At 36.1% G+C, this 20,387-nt stretch overlaps 2 protein-coding genes across 2 annotated transcripts in view; both read right to left on the minus strand.

Annotated features, from left to right (window-relative positions):
• Positions 1 to 249: 249 nt before the first annotated feature.
• ADAD1 (adenosine deaminase domain containing 1) lies at positions 250 to 17,847 on the minus strand. The gene is made up of 11 exons (XM_063309859.1): positions 17,583 to 17,847; positions 12,831 to 13,013; positions 11,319 to 11,486; positions 9,950 to 10,036; positions 6,421 to 6,546; positions 6,208 to 6,331; positions 5,893 to 6,063; positions 2,778 to 3,004; positions 1,931 to 2,168; positions 1,574 to 1,706; positions 250 to 363 (listed from the first exon to the last, which is right to left on the minus strand). The coding sequence occupies exons 1-11, from the start codon at positions 17,788 to 17,790 to the stop codon at positions 250 to 252; spliced, it is 1,779 nt and encodes a 592-aa protein (XP_063165929.1). The 5' UTR covers positions 17,791 to 17,847.
• A 1,041-nt stretch (positions 17,848 to 18,888) lies between these two features.
• The window catches only part of BLTP1 (bridge-like lipid transfer protein family member 1), a 145,567-nt gene continuing 144,068 nt past the window's right edge, over positions 18,889 to 20,387 (minus strand). The window contains exon 87 of the mRNA XM_063310165.1: positions 18,889 to 19,566. Coding sequence (XP_063166235.1) covers positions 19,341 to 19,566 — 226 coding nt within the window. The 3' untranslated portion in view covers positions 18,889 to 19,340. The remainder of the gene's footprint in view (positions 19,567 to 20,387) is intronic.

Here is a 20,387-nt window from a genome sequence, read left to right on the forward strand (position 1 = left end):
TACATTACAGCAAACATGTAGCACAAACTACTACTCAGTTTTGATTATTTTTACACTGACAAAGAAATAAAAAAGACCTGCATATATTAACTAAGTTAGTATATTTATTTTGCTTATCCTTAAGCACACTTCTTTTAGCTATCAGCTGATGTTACTGGACAGCACTGATCCACAATTGTTAACCAATTTAAAAAGTCTTCTCAGAGAAAGATTATTTCAACAGGTCACAGAGTTGATACTGTGATACCTTTACATACTGAAACATTCAATGCGTGGAGACTTCACAATCCAGGACCCATAACCATGCTGCTCCAAGTAGGATTTCAGCAAGTATTTTGCTCCTTGGTAAGATTCTGCCATAATCTAAATTTAAAAGATAATGAATTAAAACTGAAGATTGGTAAGAAATTGGTAAGACATTTCAACCAGAAGCCTTTTCAAGAAATGCACACTATTTCTGATATTCTGATTTTACTGGTGTAGTGGAGGGCTGCAACTATAACAGCACATATAATTGGGTTTATCACAAAATGGAGAAGAGTTTTATCACAAAAAAACTCAAAACCATAAAAATCACAAAAACCATAAAAATCATGATCTAAGACCTTAGGTCTTATATTGTGATTTTTATGGTTTTGAGGTTTTTTATCATGTTGCATTTTGTTTTAAATGGAGTTAGAGAAGAGGAACTGTATGTCACTTGTCAGTTGTGACTAGAGTAGCCTATAAGCCCTGCAAAAGTGAATGAATTAATGATCTCAATAGGGGACATTACTTGGACAGAAGCAGTAAGCAGGATTAGGACAAGTATAGGAGATAGCAGGAAATCCTAGGGTTGTAGACTGGCTATATAGTTGCTATGAAGGAAGCTGAACTTGAATTTTACTTTTTACTTTCCACAATCTAGTGATGTAGTGGTTTGGGGGAGTAGGAGAGAGCCTGTGCAGACCATATAGGCAATACTAATTGATTTCTTTTTCTATCATTGCTTGAATAAATAACCCATATTTTAGGTGTTTAATACCATAGTTATCACGAAGTTTACCTTTAAATGTCAAAAGAGATATATAAAATTTTTTCTTCATTTTGTAATAAACCCAATTATATGTGCTACTATAGAAAAGCACACACAATATGGAATAGCTTCTCCTTACATAGCCTACATTATTCCTCAAAGTCACAGTGAAACAGAGGGAGAATATGTTTTCCACATACTCAATAGCCTTTCTTCTTTTGTTATAAGTGGAAAAAGGAAACAAGGGATAGAAAAGATGGAACAGAAATTCTGGAAACAGTTATTAACTTCAAGAGTGGCATGTTTTTGACAATATGATTCCTACTTATAGACTAGACAGTATCATGAAGTCACCCTGTAATGTTAGACACGAAACCTGCAGATTCACTTTCCACACTTAAGAACATCAATGCAACAGATCTAGAATAACGGCTATTTTCCTTGCTAATACTTAATCACACCATGATTAATACTTAGCTCTGAAGTCACCATGAATGTAATTCTAAATTAGAAATCATGACACCTATACTAGAGCACATTTATGTTAGCAAACGTTACCTTTGCTTCATGGTAAGTTGTTGCTTTAAGTAAATCTTCCCTCTTTGATTCTTTAACCACTAAGTTAAAGCGACTTAACATTGCAGCTTTGCAAAGACGACTTGCCATTGAAATACCACTTTTGAAGGGTGAACTAATTTTGAAAAAAATGGCAACAATGAGGAGCATACTCCACGAACAATTACCACTGGTTATCTAACTAAAAATTTAAACTATCATTAGATAATAAAGTTCAAAATTATTTTAAAAGCAGTCCTATCAAAGTTATTTTAATAGAATATATAACTAAAATTACAATAATTTTTCCAAACAAGTATATTCATATTTTATTTCAATGTACTTTACTGTAACACTGACCTTTCAATGGTTTTTCCATTTAATCCATCTACCACCTCCACTGATAAGTCTCCTTGTGACCAATTCACACTAAGAGATCTATGGTCCAAGTCTACCTGTACAGGGTATGCAGCAGTTACCAAACTAATATGAGGTCTGTTCACAAGGTAGAACATGGGAAGTTTTTTAGTGAGTGCATCATCTATGCGCTGTTTGATAGCTATTTCTAATCCTCTTGTACCATGGCAGTTTGCATCCCCTAAAAAACATTGAGATTCATATCACAAATATTAAAAAAAGGATCAAGTAATTCATTTGAAAATTTGTTCTACTGAAATGTACAAATGTCACTGTAAACATCAAGCCAAACTCCTATAAAATAGTCCAATAAGTAGACATTTACATTTATATAGAGCAGTAAAATTTAAAGACACAGAAAACCAAATGCTGGCAATAAAATTTGTTTATATTATTTCACTCCTGATTAAATGAATTTACATCTAAATAGCAGACTGTTGGTTGGAAATGCACTATAGTTTGACTACAAGTTTGTGCCCTATAGCTGTATGTTTATAACCATGGATCTCCTATCCCATTCATTATCAAGCAAGCATCAATTAGGCCAAGGACCGTGTATTAGTACATGTTGAATACTTAAGTTCTAAAATGAGGATTTCATAAGATTCCAGCATTGCATTTCTGTATACCTTGTTTAGACAGTCAAGGTTTATTAAGTTTATATTTATTAATCGAAAATAAATGTCATGACAACGTACCTTTTAGACAATGTATTTGTCCTAAAATAAAGTTCTCTCATATAATACATCTTTACAATATTGCACTGCTGAATTACTAGTAATTTACTTACCAAGAATTATCATGCTAACATAAACTGGCTGAATAAAGTGACTCAGTAAGGCTCCTTGAACACCCAACACTTCCCACCGTGTCAGTTTATCACTGGTAGACATGCTGCTTATTGTGGCAATTTCAGCAGGACAATAAACTGTGAGATAAACCTTGCCTTCAACAATCACATGAAGACACAGTTCTTCATCAGCTTCAAATGCAGACACAGAGTTTGGATTGAGGCGTCTACAACAAAGGATATGGTTCAGCCCTAACATACACCAAACAGATATATAATAGAGAAATAAAAATGCTATTTTTAAGAGGATGATTAAGATTCAACAAATACTGAAATAGAAACTAGAGTGAAACAGCAAAATGCTAAAAGGCAACAGAAAGTCAAAAGGCAAAAGACAAGAGAAGACAAGAAGATAAAGTCAAGCACTATACTCCTATTTGGAGAAGAGGACACGTGAACTGTGAGGAGCAGGACTGAAGAAATGCCTCTGAATGAGCTTAACTTCTCTTGCGCCAGAGGAACTTCATCCCTAGGGTAATGTAGGAACTGGCCAAATTTCTCAGAAATCCTGGAGAATGGATGAAATGCCAGGCTAATCTTTTTGTCATTTTTTTAACTGTAGCTTCCATAGTAGTTCACAGGAATGCCATACAAATAGATACTTTATTACAGTCATAGACTAGCTAAAAATGCTTTTACAGTGTATTGTTCTTTTTTGTTTTTAAGCTGTTGTATTCTTTTTTTATATTTAATTGTTTGTAAGCCACCCAAAACTATGTATCTATGAATGAGTTGGGCAGCTATATAAATTTGAATTAACAAACAAACAGAAAGCGAACTGTAGAAGAGCCAAGTAAAAACTACAGTAAAACCTAATAATTACCAATCTGATGTGGTCAAGGTCTGACATATTTCACAAATAGTGAAACAAAGCTTAGCCACCTTAACATAAATTGTACTGATCAGATAGTAACAACTGTAAATAAAATGGATCTGGGTGGCCTGGGAAACTGACTAGATGGGGTGTTGTTAGCTGTATCTTTGTAATGGGAGCAATACAGAAGAACGTGAGTTAATGTTTCAGGAACTCCTTCACTACAGGGGCAAAGTCTCCGTTCAAATGGGACACTGTAATTTCCCCTCAAAAGTGGCTATTGGGAGGGCATTAAATCTTGCCAGGGCTCAGGCTCTTCTGAATTTGGGAACTGTTGTTTAGCTTAGGTATCTAGCTGGCTTGAAAAATGTTGACCGACTGCCCCAAAACAGATCTTTGGGTCTGACAGCCAAGTCTGAGTTTCCAAATCCTTGGTGCACTGTTAAAGGGCTGTCTCTGCACTATCATATAACACAGTCAGGACTGCATTAAGTTCAAAACCATAGGACTCCAGTTCGTTTCTCATGCAAAGTCCTACCCTAAGATTCTGTACACATAATAAATCTTGATTTCAGCAAAGCATTCAACAACGAATTCTACAATATTCTGCTTGGCAGTCTAGCTGAGTATGGGCTGAATGCATAGTTGGCTTGAAAACTGTAATCAAAGCTCCTTATAAAACTGGAATGGGGTGATACAATCCTGGGTCTTCTATTCTTCATTTTTTAAATGAATTTGATAAAAAGGCTGAAAAAAGGCTTATCAGACTTGTAGAAAATCCCAGCTATCCTCCCTCCCTTTGAATAAAATTCAAAGGTTCAGGCAGCTTTGTAATTCAATGCAATGTTACACTTTTCCACAGACATGGATCTAAAGGAAAAATCCCTTTAACCTGTGATCAGGTATGCTCTTATCCATTTTTGCAGTTATGGTGCAATGGTAATATTACTAGGGAAGATGGAAACACGATTATTGCTGTAGGAAAGAACTCCTCTGCCACCTTGAAGACAAGATGGGGAAGGAGAAGTGACAATAGTAAACTCTGCTCCTTTTTTCATCTATGAGAGTAAAAATCACTGCTTGTCACACAACAGAAAATAAGAATGATTTTTTGGATCAACATTTCCAGAAGTTTCCCTACTTTATTTGCAAAGAGAAGGTATGGAAAAAGAAAGTAGGTAAGAATCATAAAGTAATCCTGTCACCAAAATTTCCCCCAATTCCCATTTCCTGATTACTAGGAAGAAGCTAAAAATTAATGGTACTGTATTTAAAAAATCCTTAAAAAACAGAATGTGGGATTTTTATAGACCTTTGCCCAAACCATGGCTCCAATCAAAGACAGGAGGACAGTGTAGAAATAGTGGCAATTCCTCCCATCTTTGAAGCAAAGCAGCAGCTTCTGGAAGTAGCCTCCATCCTTTCCTTGAAAATTATCAATAATATACACCAGTTTGACTGGCACTAAGCACAAGCAAAGGCTAAAAATGTGTTAAGTATTTGCCCAACTATTTAGCTATCTGACCTTTACATAATCATGCTGGTCAAATTAAACTTGATAAATTGTTGGCTTTTATAGTTTGAAATAAATATTTTACTGAAATAGGGATGTATCCTTTTGGCAAAGAACAAAGCTGTTAATATACGTTAATATATAAAATGTTATGTGAAAAAGTACTTTTATTTTTCAGATTTGCAAGATTTCTTTCCCAAAAGGTGGTGCTCAATGTAATAAAATAATGAAAAGAACCATTAAAATGAAGATATACATATCTTTTTCCCCTCATAAAAAATTGTCTTTCAACCATTCACAAATGGTTAAATCCTACTTAAATCCAAAGCCACCAATACAATTTATCATTTAATGCTGTAATTTTATGCAAAATAGGCCAATATTTTATTGTACAGCGAGAATATTAGCCAGCGTGGTATAACGATCAAGGTGTTGGACAAGGAGCCGAGAGAGAAAGATTCTAATCTACTCACAGCCACAGAAACTCACTGGATAGCTTTTGGACAGTCACCTTTCAGCACAACCTGCCTCACAGGGTGGTTTTGGAGGGGCAAAAAAAGGAGGAGAGAACACTATCTATGCCACTTTGGGCTCTTCAACATAACGAGAGATATAAATTAAATAAACAAACAGCCTCAGGAATACATAAATAGTCAAACAATATGTTTATGAGGGACATCATGTATTTTTATAAATTCTGCTTTACCTTTAGAACACATAATACTTACAGCTTGGACTTTATCTGAGCAGATCCTTTCGGCAACTGATTCATATAGAGAAGTATTTTTACATTTGGTTTTAAAGCAAGCAGGTTTGATGTTGGTTCAATACAAAATATGGATTTATCCATCATAGCAGGACTTTTACTGTAGTAAAGTAAAAGTTGCCTATAAAAATACCTTTAAAGAAATATTAATAATTCAGACATTAGATATAAAACCTTTTTAAAAATACGTATTAAATGCAGTTGAATTTCTATGCACTTTAACACTACAGAAGAATTACACAAATGTAATTGGGGAGAAGCATCATTATACACTTACCTAAGTAGAGAGCGCCTTGCAGTAACAACTGCATGACTATCATGCAACACTCTTCCATCAGGATGACTGCATTGGCTATAGTTAAATTCACCTGTTCCAATAGCTACCACCTCATACTGTCTAGCTATGGGGAAAAAAAAGTATTTTTTTTGTGTTCAGGTTGAAAAGACTGCCAACCCCTAAACAGCTATTATTTGTGGGGAGCATGCCTACCTCTTTCAATTATGAAAGCAGCTAATGAACTGCTACAACTCTGGTACTCTGGATACTTAGCCATCAAATTATCGAATGTTTCTCTGACAACTTGAGAAATTTTTCCATGTGCAAGATGCTGCCCCTCTAGTAAAACATTTTTTTAAAAAGTAAGCAAGATAGTTATTTTAGCTATACTGATGTAATCACTTAAGAGAGAACATGAAAGTTTGCATTCTTCAGTGCATACAGAATAACTTCAGAGTGGAAAATCATTTTCTTGAAATCTGTAGGACTCCAGCTATTTATCTTGATAATACCAAAGTAAAATTGTACTTGGAACACACAACTAGCTACAGAAAACTTAACATACTATGAAGTCTGTGATCTTTCTCTAACAAAGGTTAGACATTTGAATTACAGGTGGTCTTCATTTAACGTAAATTCAGCGACCAAACTTACAATGGTGAATGAGTGGTAGTTAAGACCAGTCCTTGCACCTACATCGGTTGCAGCATCCCAGGCGCCCAGCTTACGGTCATGTGATCACAATCCAGGCACCAAGCTCACAATTACAACATCACAGGGTCCTGCAATCACGTGATCACAATTTGCAACCTTCTTTGCTGGCTTCCTAAAAGCGAAGTCAATTGGGAAGGCAGCAGGAGGCTGCAAATGGTGACCATGTGACATCCTTGTTTAATGACCCGGAGTGATTCGCTTAGCAATGGCAACAGGAAGTACCAGAATTTCTGACACTAAGCAGCACGGTCACATGACACTGCACTTTATGACGCCGCTTAGAGATGAAAATTCTGGTCTCAACTGACATTATTAAGTGAGGTCTACCTGTATTATGTACATAATATAACCAATATTGAAATATGCAATTAGTTTCTCAAAGAATTCTTAATTGCTCTATAATGACAGGGAAAAGGTCTAGAGTATAAGTAGAATCTTCATCCTTCATCTCATCTAAGAGGACATATTTTAAGGCAAGAACAAGGATAGGAGCATTCTTATATACCCAGTGAATTCATTCTATGTGAATAAATACAGAATTGCTTATATAATCCCTTCCCAGACTCATGTCCTCTTCAGAGTTCATGAAACTAACCACCACACTTTTCTTATGTGAGATTGCAGATGTACTAATTCCCATTGCCCTAATAGAGACATGGCAGGGCAGACAAATTTCTCATGGTCAGGCAGGGTAGTGTTTAATTTTCTAGCAGCTGAGGCAAAATCAAGACATAACGCCATTACTGAGAAGGGCTAGGTTTTTCATGCCCCTTTCCTAAATAAATTAAAATACATGTTAAGGCTACCATTTTCCCACTCTTTTTTCAAAATAATCAGCAGGAAAATTCACTGTAATTCAGCAGTTTGTTCCCAAATTTCAGCAGCACAATTTCTGGAAGCCAGAAAGAACAGAGTGGGATGCTAGCATAACTCACTAGCTGTTCAACTCTGGTATAGAAAATAAACTGAGTTTTCTCATAGTACTGCCTGACTAGCCATACAGAACTGACAAAAATGTCACTTTATGCAATGTTAATTTTCAACAAGCTGTGATAGACACCTGCTTTTTGAGAGCTTTAACCCAAATCAAAACATACGGCTCTAATTAGTACTTTAAACTAAGAGTGGATAAAAGCTGTGCGTGTGTACCAAAACTCAGGATCCACAGACAATTTATTATATAAATTACATTGTTTGAATTGGTTGCCACTTTCTTCTGAACACTTCCTTAGTCATTTGACATATGACCTTTGAACATTCCTAAGTACAGTACAGTAATATTTTCTCTGGGACAAAAAGTAATAAAACATATTGTGATGGACTTATGGGGCCTGATTCTTGGAATGACCTATATGCATATGTATACATACATATGAAAACAAATTGGGAAATATTTCTAGCTTGCTCTTGACATGCACATGTATCACTCAGGCAGCTTAAAGCATTAAAAAGCAATCCAAAATTGTAAATGTTTAAAAGAGAAAGCAAATAAGAATAAAGCTAAAATTTAGAAAAATATCTGATAAAATTATATATCAGACAGAAGCAAGAAAGAGTGCCTTCTAAAATTTATGTTTTCTGTACAGAATGTTTTCTTAAAAAGAAAGGTCTTGATATGTTGGCAGCAGAAAAACATCAGCTTCTCAGGTCTGGAATCCTAAAGCTTAAGTGCAGCTGCACAGAGATGGGTGTTTGTCCTCCTCCAATCATGGCCTTTACTACTGTTGGGACATAGCCTCCTGTCAGATCTTAGGCAGCAGGAAGGCCATATGACAAAAGAGGATGGTCCTTAAGGTATCTGGATCTAACCCTTTATAGCTTCAATGGCCATCACCAACATTTTAAAATTTGCTCAGAGATGAACTTGTAATCAATACAACTGTTGCAGGATTGGTGAATTATGGTCCTGCTTGTAAAACCACACCAACTTTCCTGCAGCCAAATTCTGGACCACGTGCTGCATCCAAAAAATTTCAAAGGTACGCCAAAGCCAAGCATATCCCAATAAATCAGCTTGGATGTGGTACCTATCACTGTAGGCAGGCCTGACCTTCTCAGGAATGGACTCAGTTGCTGCACTAGCCTAAGCTTGCGGAGGTATTCCTACCTACAAACACCAGTTGAGCCTCCAAGTGCAAACCTGAATCCAAAAGCATCCCCACACTGTGAACCTAATTTTTCAGGTTGAAATTCTATTCCTAAGTCTATCTGCTTCCTGGCTAGAAGCATTTTGGTCTTTTCTCTATTATATTTCAACTTGTCAGCCTTTATTCAGACTATTGCCATCACTCCAACTGGTTCAGAATATCAATAGTTGAATAAGAGAAATAAAGTTGTACTGATGACAGTTAACAAGACTGAAATGCTTTTGGAAAATCAGTGGGTACAACATGGATATATTATTGCTCTGTCTAGCTCCTAATGCAGATTTCTCTGCCAGAGTTACCAAAGCTGTCTGAATTTCAAACCCAGGCCATTTTATCATTGAACCATAGAACCATAGGGTTGGAAAGGACCCTGAACGTCTAGACTAGCACCCTGTCCAGGGCAGAAATCATTAGATCATTCCAGACAAATGGCTGTCCAACTTTGTTTGAAAACCTCCAGTGACGGGGCACCCATGATTCTAGGAGGCAGGCTGAAAAAGAATGGCAAATTGCAAACCAGGCTTCTTTCAGCAAGGGGGGATCTACAGAGGGTTTCTTAACTAGAGGTTTCATATAACCTATCTTAAGGCTGAATAGTACAGTTCCTTCCTCTAGTGAAACATAATCACCCTCTGCACCCAATCAACCAGATCTTCCTTGGCTGTCTTAATTATCTATGAAAGGCAAGGGTGAAGTGAACATTAAGTTGGTCTCATACAAGTCCTGCTCAGGTCTATCAGATGAAGAAACTGAAATGTATCTACAACACAGACAAGCAGACACTTATTCAATGCTGTAACAGATATTACGGCTTCATCAATAAAACGGATAAACTATAGGAATTAATTTGAGTGTGTAAGAGAAAGTCAGAACATTCCTACCATAATGAATCTTTGAAATATAGTCAGATTCAGTTGTTATTTGAGGTTCAGCTGCAAGTATGGTTTCAGCAAAGTTTCTGATAGGACCTGTAAACACAGTACCATTTATTTATTTATCTATCACATTTCTTCACCACCCATCTCATTACGACAACTCCGGGCGGTTTACAAGCGCATTAAAACAAAAAAAGAATTAAACATCATTAAAAGCAATACATTATAAAAATATAAATATACAAAAAACTCCAAGATATAAAAAATGAGATATAAAACCCAAGATGGTCAGACCGCAGTCTTGATAAAATTTCCCAGGGCTGCATCAAGGTGCCAACCACCAACCCTCCCACCCCAAGCAAGGTGGCACAGCCAAGTCTTGAGGCCCTTTTGGAAGATAAATTATGAAGATAAAACTCTTTCCCAGTGCCAAGTTAGAGTGCTATCCATTCAACCTTGAGTCATCAAAAAAAATCCATGCTGGTATGAAATTTTCCATCCTCATTGCTGCTCCCTACCCTGACTGTATTGACCCTATTCCCAGTTAATTCAGTCAAATGACTTCCTTCCAAGGTAATGGATAACAAAATCGAAAGGATTTTGAGGTTGGTCTTCGATGGCACAGAATAAGGGAGAAATCAGCACTAACATCAAATACTTAAGAGCAATTTAAGACAGCTTCACTCCTGGGCTGTGGATGAGACAATGATAACAAGTTGACAGAAGAAGAAAAATGCTGACAAACATGTTTGTGCCATGATTAGATGGCAGTGGAAAAAGACTCCTATAAATGAATGTAACATGTTGCTTAAGACAGCTGCTTCTGCACAAGGTTAATCTAGGACTCCTTACAATTTGATATATATTTCTCTTCACTTAAAGTTATATGCTAGGGAAATGGAGGGTGCTCTCCTGCAGATTATTTTTTCCAATGGTTTTTATTGTTTTTAAAATGATGGGGGGGGGGTTGGTTGGTTATTTTGCTGTATTCTGTGTTTTTTAATTTTGTACACCACTCAGTCACATCTGAGAGATGGGTGGCTATATGCATTTACCGAATGAATGAATGAATGTTCTAAAGAAAATGCTACACTGCAATATTAAATATATTAAAGCTTCTGATATAAAATCTATTAAAACTTTCCTATTTTACATTTGATAATGTAAAATAAATACTGTGTTCCAAAAATGTAGAACATACCACTCCAAAGGTAGGAAAAATATTACATCTATCCTTTTCTCTAGAATCCCCAGCACTAAGTTCCAAATATAAAGAATAACATTTACTAGACAGTTTGGGTAATATTACTCCCATCATTCAAATTCCAATAGCGCAGAGACAATATTCACTTATGTATCACTGTAAAAACTTTACCTGGGTTTTCCAGAGCTTTTGGTTCTGCCTCTTCCAATTGCAGAAGTTCATCAAGAGCAAGTTTTGCTGCATTTGATTTTGATTCCTTTTTGTTTTGGCCCAATCCAGTCTTATACTGAATGCCATCAACTACAGCACAAAAAGCAAAGTAAGGTCCCAAGAGATTTCCTTCAAAATCAAAAAGAAAAGCAAACATTTATATTTAGTTTTATAAAAATAAACATGTTTTCATTCAGTTTTAAACATTTTACTAATCTCAAACTATAGTACCTGTAGATTTATGAAAAATTTAAAAATTATGATTTTCAAACATGATAGCACTTCCATAATTTTGTCCTCATTCAAAATGCAATTATCCTGTCAATGTAACAGAATAATTGAAGTACATTTTGTTTAAATATTCCAAAGTAGACTGTTGACATTTAACACCACCGAGTAAAACCCTCTTCCTGATAAATGGGTGAAGTTAGCATCCTTTCACCAGTTTTTAGCATCATGTGTTACATCAGATTTCTAAATAAGGGAATAGAATATTAGATTTCAGCTACATAAAGATAAGAGACATCTCAACAATCAGATTTAAGTGTGGTATGTAAGCAGTATAATAGCAAAATACTGGAATAACAATGAAGAAATCTGACTTATTTTCCAATAACTAAAATAAGCCTGTAGAACAAAGCTAGTACTTGACAGATGGCATTTAGAACAGCCATTACATAGCTCTCAAATATAGTATGCCATGATTTCTGAGTTTTGGGATCAAGTTCCCTCATTTGCTTTCAGTCACTTCCTATAGCCTGACTCAGAAAATACATTAACGAGGCGTGGTTAACTCAAGAGTGCCTCTGTAGTAGTTGGGGTCAATTTTTATTTTCTTTTGCTGGAAATTGAGTAACTGCAATAAGTACTTTAAGCCTTGCAGAAGCTCTGATTCCCCCCTTAGAAGTGTGCAGATTTTTCTCCATTTGGAGTGGTTAAGGCACTGGACTAGAAGCTGGGAGACCATGAGCTCTAGTCCTCCCTTATGCATGGCAACTCACTGGGTGACTTTGGGCCAGCCTTTATGAACCCACCTCACATAGTTGTTGTGGGGGGAAAAAATAGGAAGGAGGAGCATTATGTACGAAGCCTTGAGTTGTACAAATAAAGGCTGGATATAAATCTAATAAATATAAATTTCTACCCCCAGAAAAGGGCCAAAAAGGGCCATACATTGGAGCCATCATGACATCACTGGCTAACCCCCGTTTAATGCTGAGGCATAAATAAATACGCAGCCCTCAGCTGCAAAGAAGTTGCCCACCAGTGTGCCAAACAAACTTTTCTTGGTTTGCTAGTTTCTTGCACTGAAGAAAAACCATGAGACCTAACAAGCTGTACATTCCTATATGCAGTTTATTTACAGCAAACCGGGTTTTCCTAGAACTATGGCATATTTTTGTGATGTACATAATATATATTTCAACATCTGCCTATTAGAATAGTGCAGATAACTTACAATTAAAAAAATACCTGTTGCCACAGTTTCTTTTAATTCAAGCTGTACACGCTGCATTTGTGCAAACTGATGCAAAGCTGAGACTGGGTTGATCTCCCCTCGTTTATATTTTGTAATAAATTCCTTTGGAATTTTCTTCGGAGGAAGTGAAGTAATTGGAACTACAGGTGCTGTTTTAGAATATTGATAGTCATGACCTAAAGTGCATTGGTAAACAGCAGGAAAAAAAAAAACTAATGTGAATCAAGCATTTACTTGATCTGAAACATAGTAACTTCCTTCATTGTTGTTATTTACATTTCTGTCTTCTAAAAATTCCTCTTTAGAATCAATTCATGTATGACAATTTTTGCTTTTATTCTATTTTATTCTCAATTTGCTCTTTTAAAAGAGCCTACAGAGGGGAGGATGGAACTTTTAACAGTTATCGAAAATACTAGTATGAGTTTATCAAGACAAACACCATATGAGAAAATCAGTAACTTATAAGAAAGTAGATCAGATTACATAATTCTGTCCAACATAATGAAATCCTTGGGATATTTTGAAATATAAACGTATTAGCCCGTATAACATAACTGGAGCAACATCCAAAAACAATTAGGTAAGATGCCATCTAATTATGCTAAACTAAACTAAGAGTTTCTGAAAGAAATCTAGCTTCATCTTCTGAAAGACCATCACTGTTGGGACAAGTCTCATCTCAAAAACTAATCAATGCTGGACACTGGGTTCAAATATCACATTGATCCATGTGACTTAGTTTAGGTTAGCATGCTGTAAAACCCAGCCACTATAGAATTTTATTTATTAATTTACTTACTTACTGGGCTTATACACTGCTCCAGTCATTGCAGACTTGGAATGCACATGCCCACTTCAGCAATCAGATTAAAATATACATATGACAAAGATCAAAATACCTCAGGCATTGCAACAATTCATATAAAGGCATTCTCCTTCCAGAGAAGGAAGCTAACTTATCAGCCTCAGAAGGGATGCTGGAAGAGGCAGGTCTTTATAAATTTTTAGAAATTCATGAGTATGTGGGACAATTTAATCTTAAGAGACATTGCTGTTCAAAGATGTAAATGGCAATTTAGACATACTCCATAGTTCATAGCTTAACTGGTTAATTGGTCTATTGCCTAAGCATGTTGTACAAATTCAACGCATCATGGTTTATTTAATAAACAATGTTAAAACAAACCACAGCTTAGAGTGGTATATGAAATCACTGAAGACTGATTTTTGTTTACTGGAATTATTTAGAACTTAGGAATAAGCTGGTCAATGATGGGTTATAGGACAAGAAACTTCTTTTATTCCCCTGCAGTGACTTGTCAACATAAAATATTTGTATCAAAATTTCAAAGATAGTAATGGACTAAAGTTTAGGGAACAATTTATGGCTATATATTAAACAATTTTTAGTTTTAAAAAGTGAAGTGAAATATGCACAATCGTGAAAGATGTACCAAAATGTTTTTTTCAAAGCACTTGAGAAATTAGCTAGATGATTAAATTAATTCTCATGTCTTGCCCAGAGTTTAGTTCTGACTGACAACAACACTATCATCTTTGTCATATTTTGCATCCATAACTTAAGAGGTTCAGGGTAAAGACAAAGATCATAAAAAGCCTATTATTCCAGATGACCTGTCTGGTGATGATCCATCATGTACACAGTGTCCTCTTGGCAGTATACACCAAAAGAAAGCCTCTCCCACTCAAATTTCTTAAAAACTGAGCATGTGCCAACAACCTGAACCAGTCTGGCTGATAATGCACAATAGTGTTGCCACATGGAGGAATTTTCTTCCCTCTGCACCGCAATCTACAAGCAACTAGTAACTGATTAAGAGTGTTCCAGCAGGAGGAGGAGGCAGAAAAATATAAATATTAATCCTCTTTGCTTTATTGCAGGAGCTTGGTAACTCAAGGAATAGTTTGGGAAATCTTAAATGGTGAGTCTAGGAAAAAGACTGGCAGAACATTTAAAAGCACAGTCATCAGATGTGCTACGCACTTGAGTTCATCTTCACTTTCAAGACAGTCAAGCCTCATAGACATGCATTGACAAAATGCCAAAAGACCACCAAGAAAAATTAAATGAAACCTGGGTGGCACTGTATTTGTAAGTACTCCACTTCTTTCTGTGACCAAAACCACTACCAGAAAGAACATTACAATCTAGTTCATCCATCTTATCAATTACTATTGTGTTATCACTCATCTGTTAGAAAAAAAGTGTGACAGAATTCAGTTTATGCAAAAGATTTGTCAAGCTCAATCACTGACTGATGTCAGATGGATATTCAAAGAAATCTGTTAATGAATATGTTTTCAATATATGACGTGAAAGCAGCTGCTACCAAATCTAATAGTCATACTAACATACGTACATATAAACATACATAAAATTCTGGCTATATGTCCCAAACATATGGAAACAGCTGTGAAGAGAGACACTGCTGAGTACCATGCCAAAGAAACAGTTTGAAGCCCAGATTTAAAACTTGTCAGTGGCAGAGAATATTCTGTCTTTCACATGGTAGAAGGGATACCGCAACACTTGACAGTTGCCACCAGGATCCTAAGCATTCCATCAACAGCAGTATCTTATGAAGAAAGCTACAAAGCATTCAGCCCAACAAAGATTTTTAAAAGTCTTAACCGCCCAGAGTCCCCCATGAGGCAGAGATGGGAGGTGAATAAATTTATAAATAAATAAAATAAAATAAACAAAAAAGCCAAAAACTATCAAATATACACACTGCCAAGTAAAAAAATCTCTTGCATCAAGAGAACTGTTCTCAAAAAGAACAATTAGGAACAGGCTAATGCAGTGTGAAAAATGACCCTTGCCCATGAACTCACCCTTAAGTGAAAATGAGTGGCTTGAACAGGTCTGAAGGTCTACCTCAGACTCACTGACTATACAGATTTGATCTGATGGTAAACTGGAAGTATCCTGATATGACCTCAATGGAAATGAGAAAAGCAGTGGACAGTTCTCCACTACTATACTGTAGTTATATACTGCAACTACATCTTGCTTTGTTCTCTACTAACCAACATTATTTCCAACATTCTAGTATTTTTCTCTTAATACTGTGTTTCTACTTTCTTTTAACGTTCTGTTCAAAGCTCATAAAATAGGCTAGGTTTCTTTTTTTCACATTAAATAATGTAGCCCAAATACTTGTTCAGCGTATAGATACTTTTTATTATATTTTTATTAATTTTTAACAATATCAGGTAACTATTAACATAAATCTAAGATATAGACAAAAAAATATATAGAAAATATCAAAGAGACCTACTGCAGTGTGAATTAAGAGAAAGGTACTGTACATATGAAAATTTGCCATATATGTATAAATATAAAGTATACCAACTGATAATCTATTGCTATTGAGGTAAACCATAAAATCCATCCAAATTTGATAAAATTGTGGTTCTTGCCTGATGTCTCATTAATCTTGACTGATTTTTTTCTCATATAGCAATTGCGAATGCTTTGTTAATCCATAACTCAACTGTTATCTAGAGTGTTGCACAATTATTAATTTGGCTAAGGTTAAATAATGAGTTCTTTATTTTTAAGCTTATGGTTTGGTCTTGTAAATAAATGCAGTAAGCCTAGCTCTGGGGAGCATTCAATTCTTTGATTAGTGATAGTACTTATCTTCGCAAAGACTTTACACCAAAAGGGTGCAACTTTATCGCATGACCACCACAAATGAAAAAATGACCTTCTTTGACAACCTCTCCAAGATTTGGAATAATAATTTTGATATATATGTGCCAATCTAACAGGAGTGCCAAAGATGTATAAACTTCTACTGCAGTTCTTGCATTGAACTGAAGGGAATCCACCAGGTTTCCATAACTTCTGACAATTTGTCTCCTGTATGGGATTACCAAGATCAGTACCCCAAGCTTCCTTTAAATCATAGGGTGGATCTCCTATTTGACTGCAATAACCTATAAATTTTTGAAATAGTTCTATTTAGTTGTTTTAAATAATGAAGCATTAAAGTATCAAAGATTTCATGTTAGCCAAACTATAATAATTACCCTGATCAATGTGTTATTAGAGGAGTTAAAGGGGAAGCATTCTTTATCAAAACTGTATTTACTCTTCCAAATTTGAAGCACTGTTTTACTAAAAACATTTTCAACCTGTTCTATTCTAGGAAAATATTTTGGATGAAAAAAGCACTGCTTTACAAACTTAACTGGCTCTAACATAGTTTCAATTTAAATCCATTGTTTAGAAGATTTGTCCATAATAAATGGAATCATATGCCCTAACAAGGAATGCTAACAAGCAATGTCAATATACTAATTTTACTATGGTCATACAATTAAAGGTTGGAAAGAGAACATTTTTGCAAATTATTTTTTTAAATCATATGCTTTTGAAGAGTGAAGCTATCCAATTTTGCAAAAATATAATTAAAGCAATAAAATAATCAAGAAATACTTTTAATTGTAACCAAATTAGTCTATTATAGCAAAAGCAACCAGGCCTCATTGCACTTAAATACCAGCATCTGTATTATCCTTTTAAGGATGAAAATCCACCATCTAAAGAGAGGACAGGCACATATCCATAGTTTAATCATAGTCCTAGCTCAGATAAAGACATTTGCTAGATTGTTGTCGGTGGAAACTCATACCTTAAACAGTACCAAACTCCTCATTCTTTAGCGTTGCTAGACAATGAAATATGGAAAACTATCATTCAAAACTAATACCTGTAATAGGGGTCACCTTAGATACCATGCTTGATACACTGGACGTTTCTGGGATTAAAAACACTGGTTTAGCATTCTCCGCTTGTGGAAACAAACTACCGTGAGCCGAAGACTGAACAGAAGGTTGGGATGCCTGGGCAGGCAAGTTCTTCTTCAACATTTGAGCAAAACTAGGTACTCTAGAAACCTGCGGCCAGTCATTTGCCATCTTTTCCCACCTAAAACAAAGTCGAAACAAGAAACAGCATTATTAACGTTTTCTGGAGTCAACAAGAAGGCCTTCCGTGCGCCCTATTCGCGCACAGGGGGGAAAAGGGGAGCGACGGAGAAAATGCGCTGCCCCTTAGGAAACGAAGGAGGCCGCTAGCCAACGAACTCCAACGGAGACTCTGCCTTCGGCAGAAACCACACCAAGCCGAAAAGGAAGCGCGCATCGCGCGAGACCGAACCTCCAGGGGTTCTAGAATCCCACGCGGGAAAACGCCGATTTCCCCCACCTCCGAGGGTGAAGGTCACGTGATTAACACTTCGCCTCCGCCCGACGTTTTAACGGTTCCTGGGCGGTGGTTCGCTGGTTCGGGTGCCTCTTAGTAGCGAGCGTTGCCGGCTGTGCAACAGAGGGGAAGAACGCATGTGCCCCTCTTGATCTGTTCGAAAAGAAAAAGCAGGATCTAAACGGCCCGTCCGTTTCTGGAGTAAAGGTTGCCGCCTGCTTTAAGAAGCTTGACGAATACGAAGGATTTCGGGAGTGGGGAGCTGTAAAACTTGTTTATTCCGCGGCTGACTTGGTGGAAAAAGCTACACCTGTTGGATCTAGCACGGCCTCACTCAGCTGCGCCTCATTACTGCATCTGTCTGGCCCGAATGTAACTTTCCAGCCTCCTCCATACCGAAGGAGGAAACCTTTCTTTTTTAATTGTACCCTCCAATTTTTTTTTCTAAACATCACACTCAACAGTTGTAAATATGTTATTAATTTATAATGAATTTAGAAGGAAGACTGCAGTTCAATTTATACCTTTCCACTGAAGTCTTAAATATGTGTGTGTGTAATCAAGATGTGCCAAAATAAATGAACTGTGTATAGTTACATTTATATGGATAGTGATCTATTAAAAGAATTTGGTATTCTGGTGAGAGTAATGCAATGAGTACAATAGAAAGTCTTAAACATCACCTGAAAATAATGCCATCAGTGGTTGACCACATTGTTTGACAGTATTCAGTACTTTTCCCATCTACCCATGTAATACTGTAGTCATACTGTTTATAAATGTTCCTTGTAAAAAATATCAGCTAAGCTAGGTTACATTTGACATTTTTATTTCAAGTATAACAAACTTAAAAGTGATACAGCAATCACAGTTCCATAAATTATATACATAAAGAATTTATACAATCTACACAAGAAAAAGCTATTCATGGAATCACATAATCCAAAAGGAGTTTTCAGTGTTACAGCAAGAAAAACTTAGGAAACTTCACAGTTATTTTGTTGCTCAGAATGCAGAATATTGCACATAATACAGTTGTACATATCGAACAGTTCTACAGTTTCCTTCACAACATTGGTCATGCAGTGCTAGACTGAACACAAAATGGCATCCTGTTCCACAATAAAAGTTACTCATAATATTGATCAAGTTTTAAATATAGCAGCAAAAAAGCTGTTAGGTTCTTTCAGTGTAAATTGTTTTAAAGTTACACAGTGAACACACTGTGAAACAAAGATTTTAAGAAGTCTCTGCCATCCTAATTCTAGGATTTTTGGTGATCTTCCTTGTCTTTTCCTTTCTTTTCTTTTTCATCCTGTAATGCAGTGCCAAGTTTTTTTATGAGAACTGACAAAACTTTGTCCAGGGGGTCCATGACTCCACGTTGAAGCCACTTAGGAATAGTAGTTCTTGCATGATGGAAACCAAGCTTCTGAAGAATATAATCCACACCTACTGGATCAATCTTTCTTCCAGTCCAAGAGATTAATCTATAAATTAAAATATTCTATCACTTTCAATATTTTAATGAGCAACCAAATTAATTTTTGCCTTAATTTTCTTCTACAGATTAATGCTTTATTATATGTTAATAACCATAGGTTATAAAGGAATTTTATAGGTCCAAAACAAAGATCTTGCAGCTCTCACTGCATCTTTCCAGGCCTTTCCCTTCCTCCCTAGGCTATCCTTAATTATGTCCTAGCCCAGCAGGTCCCCCCAGCCTGTTTGTCCCACTAAATGTCTTCCTGCCACTGCCCACACTGTTGGCTTTTTTCCTACCTTCCCCTTGTCCCTCTTCCCCACTTTGCTCAGAAGCTGATTTTGTACTGTGCATGAACCAAAACTTCAAAAACATATTTCAGTTCTGGTGCAGACCACCCAAAACCAGCTGTTCCATACATGGAATGGCTGGCAATCCCTGATTTCCAGCTATGCTCTGCCATCTTTTCTGGGTTTTTTTTTTTTTTTTTGGCTGACTCTGGAGATCACATTTGCCAGTATCTAAGGGCAAAAGTATGAATAAAAGTGAACTATCTGAAGAGACTATTCTTTAAAAATCTAATTTGCTTTCAGTTCTGATTTGAAAAGTATTTTTGTACTTCCTTAATAAATCATACTGCTGCTTTTAGGGAAAAGGAGCATTTTTCTTAAATATTTTGAACTATCATGTTGTTCCTCTTAGGCTGGGTTACTAAAGACACCAGGCTGCAATCTTATATAGTCCAAGGAAATAAATACACTGAATTGTATAAAATTGCAAGGGGGGGCACAAATGAAATGAATAAATAGTGTAAAGGATGTTCCATTG

Source organism: Candoia aspera, chromosome 8, assembly GCF_035149785.1.
Source record: "Candoia aspera isolate rCanAsp1 chromosome 8, rCanAsp1.hap2, whole genome shotgun sequence".
In the NCBI taxonomy this organism is placed as follows: domain Eukaryota; kingdom Metazoa; phylum Chordata; class Lepidosauria; order Squamata; family Boidae; genus Candoia; species Candoia aspera.